Genomic DNA, 10982 nt, shown 5'->3' with positions numbered 1-10982 from the left:
TGAAAACAAATGTACAAACTTCCGAAAATTCAAATGGTACATCTGTATATTGCACAAAGACCAAAATGAGCGGTGTCCTGTGATTTAAACTAGTCTGCTACATATACAAGACAGGCCTCTCGTTTTGGTTGCTCGAGGACTGGGAGAGCATAGTACAACAAACAATAACGAACCAAAGAAAAGGGTTGATGCACAGTAAATAACAAATCTAAGATAACTGAAAACCTATTTCCAGTTTTACTTTAAGTTCCAAGTTAAACACATCCAAAGAACTCTTCCAGTGATGGAGAGCTAAGAATATTCCCTGCCGACCGTTCCGGTTTGACTGACGCAATTTGAAGTTGATATCTTATAAACCTCTGTAACCATTCAAAGGAAAAGTCAAGAGTCAGCTCCTGCTTTTTCTCATGTATTTACTCGTAAAAATAAATACAGCACTAAAACCCATTAGAAAGAAACTAATCGAATTCAATGACACTATGAGAAGTAGATTATGCCCAGTGTGAGATCAGTATGAAATTAAAGAAAGCTCAGCACTTGCGAACTCTGTCAGATGCTTAAAAGTTAAAGGTAAAGATTGAAGAAAAGAGTGTTTCAATATCAAAATTTCCAGCAAATTAATTAATTGGGTTTTCAGTCACACTTGTTTCAAGGTGGCGGCTTCTCGGCAAGAATATACACTTGTTATGTTTTTGTTGGATTATGCATCTTACATTTCTTATCCACTAAATATTATAACCAAAAAAGTTGAAAGCTATAATTAAATTAACTCAGTCTGATGCATAAAGAACCAGATCACTAAAAAGTAAAAACTAATCTGATCAGAAGATATTACCGATAACTGATGAATTATTTCTGGATTTGTGTCTATGTGCCAATCTGGCTCCAGCTGCCGAACAAAAGATGTTCTCCCAGTTTCAGTGCTACAAAAAAGAACCTGCAGGTGCATTTTAACCTTTTTAGTTTTATAATAAAACTCAAAATAATCCCAGCAGCTTTTTGTACGGTAGAAGCCATTATAATGATGCACTTCAGAATATGACCCGGAAACATAACTTTATTCTAGATTTTTTACGCCTCAATTACAAGTTCTAAAGCAAATATAACTAAATCTATGTTTAAATTTCCCAAGTCCAGATGAGTCTGCTTCTCCTATCTGAAAGTAATTATTAGTTGATCTATATTGTCTTCTATATGCATAAGCTTTAACCACAGGAGCAGAATTGATATTGCAATGTTTGCAATTACATATGGTATTATCATAACAAGAAATATTGTTACTACATGGTCAGAAGGGTGAAAAATGTACTAAATAGAACGTTAAAAACACATTTTCGGGGATTGGTAGAGGTAATCCAAGAGGATGCTCACGAAAATTGTTACATTTAGATGCTTCCATACACAAACAGTGAAGGAACCAGGAGCTGTCGTGAGGGGGGAGTCGGTAATATTTTTGTTTTTGTTTACAGAGTCAAAAAACCTACGAAGGTTATTTTAAAAAATCAAATATAATCAAATAAATAATAGATCTACTTTCAAACAAAAATAGGCATGGAGAATTATAGAAAACAATTGTGAAACATCGAGCAGAAATTTAGAGATAGGAATTAAATACTTAATTCACAACTGAGAAGATAAGCTAGTATTTAAGTAAGAGAATATATTATGAGAACTGAAGAAACAACTAATATGCAAAAAAGTCTCAAACACAGAACCTCTATATTTGAAGCAAGGGATGTACCATCTGGGTTACATCTCCAATTGTCTATATATATAAGAAGATGAAGCGATCGAACCCAAAGGGTGCTTTTCCATAAGCCAAATGGCTACTTGACTAGAAATTCTGTTACTACTATGTACTCTAAACATGGAAGTGTAGGCTGGGCCCACCCCCCTGCTTCCACAACTAAAACAAATGGAAGGGAATTTGATGTGAAATTTCATATGCAGATGTGTCATGCCAGTCCACGTGTACACGTGTACATGGTGGCTACTTGTAATTGTATAAAGGCTGAAGTAAACCTCAAAGGCAATTTAAGGGAGATTTTCCATTATATGAAATACCCACCTTGCTGTACAAAAGTAGAAAACAAATTGCTTTTTTACCTTGTCCTTGATTAAGCCACCCGATGTGAATATTCCAGCATCTTCTAAAGCCGCTAGAACCTTTTTCTGCAATATTATAAACCAATCAACAAGAAGCATAACTAGTCCGTATACTAAACATACCATTGGCATACCCAGGCTCACTTAGAGTACTCAAGAAAGTTCCATCGAGCACTTAGCATAATATTGTTGTAAAAGGTGACATGTGAAAACTTGAAAACGTATAAACTTATGTGTATGAAATTAATCCCTCTCCGATAATAGAGAGAAAATTTTAAAATTGATTGCTTAGGAATATTACATTGCCTTTCAAAACAGTAACCTGCATCAGCTAAAATTGTAGCCTTTAAAACAAGTTACATAAATTAAATTGTGAAAAAGGTTTCACATTACTTTTTTGTGCACTTACTTTACTCGTGGTATAAGTCTTACATCTAATTTCTAAAAGAATAATTCAAACCAAGTATGATAAATTAACTTCTATTCAGAAAAACTCAAAGCAATAGAACTGTCACTAGAGCAAATTCCAGTACTAATATGTGCAGTAGAATACGTGGAAAATGACATCCTTTATACAATAAGTGTAAGAAGGATCTTTGGACCTTTGAAACTGTCAGGGGGTGCTCGACCTGAGTCAGATATGGAGAAAGGTCTAGGTTTCGACTTTTAGAAACTACGAAAGATAACATAATATTTATTATGTTTATTTCTTATTATTTAGTTGTCATTCTTTACTAAGAAGAGTTTGAGGTTTGATACTTGGCAAGTAAAAGCAATAACATAACGAATACACGAAAATATCAATAAATAACATATATTACAAAAAATGTAGATATATATTTCAACAAATTAACAAATATTGCAAGTATACTACATAAATATTGAATTATCTTACATCCATGCATTGCATGGGTTATAAGCATTGTATAAATCAAAACAAGAACATAAAATATTCAACCAAAGGCAAATATAATCATGTCCTGCACAAAGAATAAAGTACAAGCAGACTTTAATCAGAGCTAACCTCTACTCTGATGATAATTTACAAATCAACCCTATGGTGATTAATAATTATTAACAATTAACAAAACCTAATGATGTTATGTCAACTACTGTTTCATACTTGAAAATAAGTAGAGTTCACATGGAGTGGGCTGCTGATTGAAAGGGGTATACAAAAGCAGATAATGGTATTCTCATTATAGTAAGTTTTCTAAAATACCACACAAGAATAATTAAACATTGCAAGTTTGCAACTAACCACACTCTCTCTCACTAAAAGCAATTAAAAGAAAATGCACCTCACTCTCATCGTCTAAAACTCTTTCCATGAGATAGAGATCACAATATTTTGTGATTTCAAGAAGCACTTCCAGCACCGAGGACCTCACAGTTGCTTGTTTCTACAAAGAGAAAAGGAGAAAAAAGGCGACAAAATGTTAAATATTTTGCATGTCTTTGTATCCTCTAAGAGGTACTGATAATTATTTTTTAACCTGAAGCTCTTCCGGAGTACTTTCTTCTAGTATAACACCAAGCAACCTGCATGTCACCTATACAAAAAATATATATGTATAACAAAAGAATATACTTAACTGCATGCTTAAGACTTTTAAGAACCTTGTCGAATAGAGAATGATTAGAGGCTATATGTAATCAGTAATCACTCAACTTTCATAAAAAATAAATTGAAAGCTAAACAAAATCCATTAGATTTACCATTTTTTTTCTAGTTATTACAGTATCTTTGAAAACCAATGGTAGCCCCCACCTGTCAACACCTAAATTTTTTAAAAGAATGCAACCAAATAAGGAAATTCTGCCCAACCAAGCTGGTACCACGTCAAGAGATGTACATTAAGAGGCCTAAATTATCTTCATTATCATTTGACTTCTGGCCAGAGGAGACCTAAAGAACATAACTCATAAAATCGGCTTGCCTGATTTTCATGCATTCTATTAAAATAGTATGCCAAGCCATGAACATTTGGCAACTTAACCTTCCTAACTTGTTCTGACTTCTGATCTCAGGGAACATAAAGAGAAAATCAATAAATTTTCATGTCTAAAAGCTCACATATTATATCAATTACCTTCCTCCCTTCACTCAATCTCTGCTTAACTATTTGTCCAAGAGTTGGCTGCAGCAGGGGAAAAAAAAATCAGATACAAACCACACTTATTAGATCATATTAGATTATTAAAGGTGTAAAGGAACAAGAAGATCTGCCTTTACTGGCTGAAAGAACTCATCAATAACATTCTGTGCCCCAGAATCTTGTGAAGATACACCAGAAGATATCTGATTTGGATTTGAATGGTTAGTAGGTCCAGAACTACTAGGTGCTGTAGTTTCTCGTTTAGGTTGCCTTCTTTGAGGTTCACTAGGCGACCTCAATAGTCTCCAAGTAAAGAGAATTGCAACAGCTAATCCTGCTATAGCCCCAATAGATCGTGAATCCTGTAATCAGACCAAGGCTGTGAAAACATCATACTGGAAAATGTGCATCAGGACTCCAAAATTCAAAAGTTAGCATTATAAATTGAAACCAGTACATCTTCAAATTTAATATATATATTGACTTCTAAATTCAGTAAAAACCAATATAGTTATTCTATAACATGTGAAAAGTGCTGGTTTCCAGAACAATACTTTACAAAGTTAAATCGATTATGTTGTTTGATATTTGAACAGAACTTGAATCAACTTAAAAACAAAAATCACAGCTTTCTTTTGTTTACATTTAAGAATGTACTTTATTGGGCAAAGAACATAACTGATAATATATGCATATCTCTACAAAAATGGCATCTTCAATATCCAAGAAGGGTATATAGCACAAACTTAGGTGCATTTTCCAAACAAAAAACCACTGAAGTTAGTCACCGCAGATGAGCAATTTAACTGAAAAACTAAGATGCTAATGGAAAATATCTGAGAATGTATATAACCCTAATTATTTACACATCCTTATTCTTGTATTACATTGTTAGAAGTTAGAACCCGACAAAGAAACTAAACGACGATTTACAGAGTCAAAACCGTTATACCTTGTCGTCTTGCACTAAACGCAGACAAATTTCAACTAGGGCATTATACTATCCATAATTATCCCACAAAACAATCAATCTTTATAGCACATCCTCACTGATCACATAACCCATACCTCCTCCCCACTACCTATACAAGTTCCCTATACTCCCAACTACTTCGACCTAATAAGCAAAACCACAAGTCCACAATCTTTAAGAACACTAGGCTGTTCATCTTAAATTCCAAACTCAAACTCGGGACATCTTAACCTAACCTAATTCGACAAAATCAAACACATCACCACACTTCCACCCATTAAGAACCCACAAAATCTTCTTACAATAAAAAACAAAGTGCACCCATTTTTCATTTCCATCACCTACAATTAGCCCTAATGCACAATAAGGTACAATCTTTACCAAGATCCAAACAAATTATGCATTACACGCATACTTAATTACATACAAATAGCCATAGAAACACATATACATAAAATCAAGATAAGGGATTGAGAAAAAAGACCAGATTGTGGAAGAGATTGTTGAATTTGAGGGTAAGAAAAGCCCCAAATTTCTTGATCAGCTGGAAGATATCGTCTTTGGAGTGATCAGCCATGCCCAAACTGAAAAACGGCGTCGTTTAGCCCTGCTCTGGTCTGCTACGGTGAAATCGCGAAGCTCCCAAGTCTTGTAATATCGGCAGATTATTCCATTCTTTGATTACAGCTACAGAGATAATATTATATATGTAAATATTTTCCATACAAGAATGCTACTGTGTACACGCAAGTGCTATTTATTTATTTGTTTTAGTTTAAAAAATATATATATACTCCTTTCGTTACTTTTTTACCAGTCATATTAGACTCCGAATGAATTTTAGGAATCAGTTTTATATAATTATGAATATAAAAGATATTCTTTTAAATAAGTATATATATTTTTTATAATAATAATTTTTTGATATTCTCTTAAGTATAATTATATCTAGATATCGTTAAAATTTGATTAACTTAACCAGAAAAAAGTCAAAACAGAATTTGGAGCAGTGGAAGTATAATATTTTTCTTCTAAATAAAAGTTATTTTTTGATTTTTTGTATTATAGATTGTGTATTCAATTTAGAACTAGTGAATAAAGCCGCGCTTCGCGGCGGTGTTATTAATTTTTTTTATAAATTTTAATACGAATTACTATTATAATTGCATAAAATTTATTTCAAGTCATCTTCACGTTAAATATATCACTAATAAAAAAGTATTATAATTAATATAAAAAGTTGTTTAAGTGGCTCCTGTCAAACACAATACTAATAAAAAAATTGTTTGAACCGTTCTTCCAGAAAATATTAATCAATAATTATGATAAAATTAAATATAATAATATTGATAAAAATTAGTTTGAGCCGCTCTCTTGTCAAACACAATACTAATAAAAAAAACATTATAATATAGATATTAGTTTGAGTCGCCCTACCATCAACACACAATCCTAATAAAAAATTATTGTAATTATGATAAAGTTAAGAATTATAATTGGATGAAAATTATTTTAAGCCGTCGTCCCGTTTGAATAAAAAATATACTATAACTTAGATAAAAAATTATTTTAGCCGTTTACCCGTCAAACATAATACTAATAAAGAATTATTATTATTCAGATAAAAATTAATTTGGGCCGCCCTCCCCTCGAACACGATACTAATCAAGAATCATTTACATTATGATAAAATTATAATTATAATTTTTCGATAAACATATCCAATTTCATAGATTATAGCTATTATATTTTTACCGAGATTCCTATTTCTTAGCTGTTTGGAACCTAACCACTCTGCATCCTTTATATATATATATAATAAATATAATTCTGTTTTTTATGATTCCTAACTAAGAAAAGAATTGTATTAATTTTAGAATCCAAAAAGAAAATTTTTTTATTAACTTTTGGAATCCTTGAACCTGATTTTTTTAATTATAATTATATTTTCTATCCGAAATTTAAGAAAATTATAAGACTAAATCGAAAATAAAAATTGTACGTATTACCTTACAAATATTAAATATAATGTTTAACCACTTTTCCGTCAAACATAATACTGATAAAAAATTTATTATTATTTCGATAAAAATTAGTTTGGGCCGTCTCCCGTGCCCGTCAAACACAATACTAATCAAAAATCATTTTCATTATCTTAAAAAAATCAATATATGATTCATTATTATAAGACTGAATCGAGCTATTATTATTTTGAATCGAACTTGATATTTTTAAAATTTTCTTTTTCTAAATAAAGATATTTATATCCAAAAAATAAAAAATCAAAAATAATAATATTTGTTATACGATCAAAGTACCTAAAATTAGGTTTAAAATTAAAGTCAAACGACTTATACGAGCCAGAGTTGCCTGTTTGAGTTTACAGCAGAGGTAGGTTCGGGAAAAAAGGGAGTTCTTCGTGCGGTTAAATTAGCGTTTTTGAACATCATGCTCCAAAGCTGAAAAATCAAACCGTAAACTATCGGTTTTAATTTTTCAAATAATTTGTTAGTCTGATTTTTTTTTATATAGATTTTAGAGTATTACATGCGATGCCAAACTTTAAAAGCTAACCTTCATTAATTAATGAGATTAACCAAAGAATTTTATTACCTTTAGAATCCAATAAGAAAAGAATTATATTACCTTTCGAAATCTTGAACATAATTTTTTGAATTATAATTGTATTTTAATAAAGCCGCGTTTCGCGGCGGCGTTACGAATTTTTTATAAATTTTGATATGAATTAATATTATAATTGCATAAAAGTTATTTTGAGTCATGTTCCTGTTAAACATATCATTAATTAAAAAAATATTATAATTAATATAAAAATTTGTTTAAGTGACCCTCCTGTCAAACACAATACTAATAAAAAAAATTGTTTGGACCGCCATCCCATCAAAGATAATATTAATCAATAATTATTGTAATGATGATAATATTAAATATAATAATATAGATAAAAATTAGTTTGAGCCGCTCTCTTGTCAAACACAGTACTAATAACAATAAATTATAATATAGATATTAGTTTGAGTCGCCCTACCGTCAAACACACTACTAATAAAAAATTATTATAATTATGATGAAGTTAAAGATTATATTTGGATGAAAATTTTTTTAAGCCGTGGTCCCGTTTTGACAAAAAAAATCATATTATAACTTAGATAAAAAAATTATTGGCCACTTTCCTGTCCAACATAATACTAATAGAAAATTTATTATTATTTAGATAAAAGTTAGTTTGGGCCGCCTCCCGTGCCCGTCAAACACAATACTAATTAAAAATCATTTACATTATCATAAAATCAATATATGATTCCTATTTTATATATCCTATTTTATTTGTTAATTATTTTCATTTTATGATTCCTATTTATTAGTTAAAAATTATTATTCTTTTATGATTCTAATTTTTTTGCTATTAGTTTTTTTAATGATTAATATCTTTACAATCTTTTATTTTCTATTCGAAATAAAAATTGTACGTATTACCTTACAAATCTTAAATATAAATTGTATTTTATCTATGATTGACTGATTGTTAGTTTAAATAAATATAATCCTATTTCTTTTAGGATTCCTAAATAAGAAAAGAATTGTGTTATCTTTAGAATCCAACACGAAAAGAATTGTATTAACTTTTGGAATCCTTGAACTTGATTTTATAAATTATAATTATATTTTTTAGCCGAAATTTAAGAAAATTATGTGAAAAGAATTTTATTATTTTTAGAATCTAATAAAAAAAATTATATTACCTTTAAGATCCTTGAACTTAATTTTTTAAATTATAATTTTATTTTCTATTCAAAATTCAAGAAAATTATAAGACTGAATCGAACTGTTATCGAGATTGATTGTAAGTTCATGCATACTATTTGAATGAGGCTGCGAAGATCTCAAAAATGTTTTCATGATTGAGATGCTATCTTCTTGATCATTATGGAACTACGTTAGTTTAGCGCTACAACTTTTGAAAATAAGAATTATATTTTTTAATCTGATTTTTATGTTATAATTTTATTTTCAATTTGAAATTTAATTAAGAAAATTATCATACTAAATTCAATAATTCTAGACACGCCGAGTTAATAAATTTTATGATTCGAATATATCGTGTCATCTAATTATTATTTGTGTCTACTATTTAAATTTTATGATTCGAACATATCGTGTTATCTAATTTATTATTTGTGTCTACTATTTAGATTTTTAAACACAGTTGTAATTACGGACCTAGTATTAGATTATTCTTCTATATATCTTATCGAAAATAAAATTTTATAATTTAAAATTCAACTACATATTCTATATATCTTATCGAAAATAAGAATTGTACATATTATCTTACAAATCTTAAATATAAATTGTATTTTATTTATTATTGTTCGTTTGAATAAATATAATCCTATTCCTTTTAGAATTACTAAATAAGAAAAGAATTGTAATATTTTTAGAATTCAATAAGAAATACTAAATAAGAAAAGAATTGTATCATCTTTAGACTTCAATACGAAATACTAAATAAGAAAAGAATTGTATCATCTTTAGAATTCAATATGAAAAGAATTGTATTACTTTTAGAATTCTTGAACCTTTTTTTGAATTATAATTATAGTTTCTATCCGAAATTTAAGAAAAATTAGAAGACTGAATCGAGCAATTCTAGAGACGCCGCATTCTCCTTTATATATAAGAAAAGAATTGTATCATCTTTAGAATTCGATAAGAAAAGAATTGTATTACTTTTAGAATTCTTGAACCTTTTTTTGAATTATAATTATATTTTCTCTCCGAAATTCAAGAAAAATTAGAAGACTGAATCGAGCAATTCTGGAGACGCCCGCATCCTCCTTTATATATATATATTGATTGATTGATTAGAGAATGTAAGAAAATTTCAAATTATAAAAGCAGTTAATTTATATTCTATATAATTTATCACGATATTGATACAAACTTTTACAAAATTAGGGATCTTATAAATTCTGATAAAATTTAGAGAAATTTTAGAAATATCTGGTTACTAATTTTTTTTTTTTTATATCCTTGTTACTAAAATTTATCGCTATTTATCGTACACAATTACAATTTGTTTCACAACTCATATCAACTTAAAACAATGATATAGTGTATAGTAGATGTCATAATTCAACTTTTTTTTTTTTTTTTTGAAGGCATGTCATAATTCAACTTTAATAAATATGAAGAAAACACCCTTAGGTTACATAACCGAGTTTGTAGAATTCAATTAAAATTTATGGAATTGGGAGAAACTCCGGATGATCTTTGTATTAGCTATGTAATATTCCATCTTTTGTGATAATCACATGTTATCAAAATTAATAATAATTTTTCACAAAAGTAAATAACTAATTTATTGAAAGTTTTAAATTTCAAATTTACATATAACCATTAATTTATTTTCAACATATTTTATTGAAATATTATGTCAAAAGTTTCTCTTCAGAATACTCATTAAGATGTTGAAACTTATATTTTAGTCACAAAGAATTACGCTAATCTTTCATGATTTATACATGAATAATTTGCCTTTAGAATCGATCATTGACAGATACTAACAAACAGGGGCGCACACAGATTTGTATTTTTCAGATTTTTTTTTCCTGGAATAAATATTTATCAAAGAAACACCTAGTTTAAGCTATAGAGGGGAAGACGAAGCATCAACAAATTTACTGAATAAATCAAGATGTAAGGGTAATGTAAATGTGATTCCTGGACAAAATCCTCAAAATTTAAAGAAAACAATCAAAATACAAATGTTACAGAACTAC

General features: G+C 29.0%; 1 protein-coding gene across 1 annotated transcript; it reads right to left on the bottom strand.

Annotated features, from left to right (window-relative positions):
• LOC108223924 (peroxisome biogenesis protein 22) lies at positions 1–5914 on the bottom strand. The gene is made up of 8 exons (XM_017398397.2): positions 5663–5914; positions 4337–4567; positions 4200–4247; positions 3603–3659; positions 3408–3509; positions 2107–2172; positions 836–937; positions 1–359 (listed from the first exon to the last, which is right to left on the bottom strand). Exons 1-8 carry the CDS (start codon positions 5753–5755, stop codon positions 255–257), a joined length of 804 nt encoding a protein of 267 aa, XP_017253886.1. The 5' UTR covers positions 5756–5914; the 3' UTR covers positions 1–254.
• Positions 5915–10982: the final 5068 nt, after the last annotated feature.

Source organism: Daucus carota, chromosome 5 (genome assembly GCF_001625215.2).
Source record: "Daucus carota subsp. sativus chromosome 5, DH1 v3.0, whole genome shotgun sequence".
Classification (NCBI taxonomy): domain Eukaryota; kingdom Viridiplantae; phylum Streptophyta; class Magnoliopsida; order Apiales; family Apiaceae; genus Daucus; species Daucus carota.
Note: the sequence above shows the minus strand (reverse complement) of the source record. Positions and strands in the feature narration are given on the sequence as shown.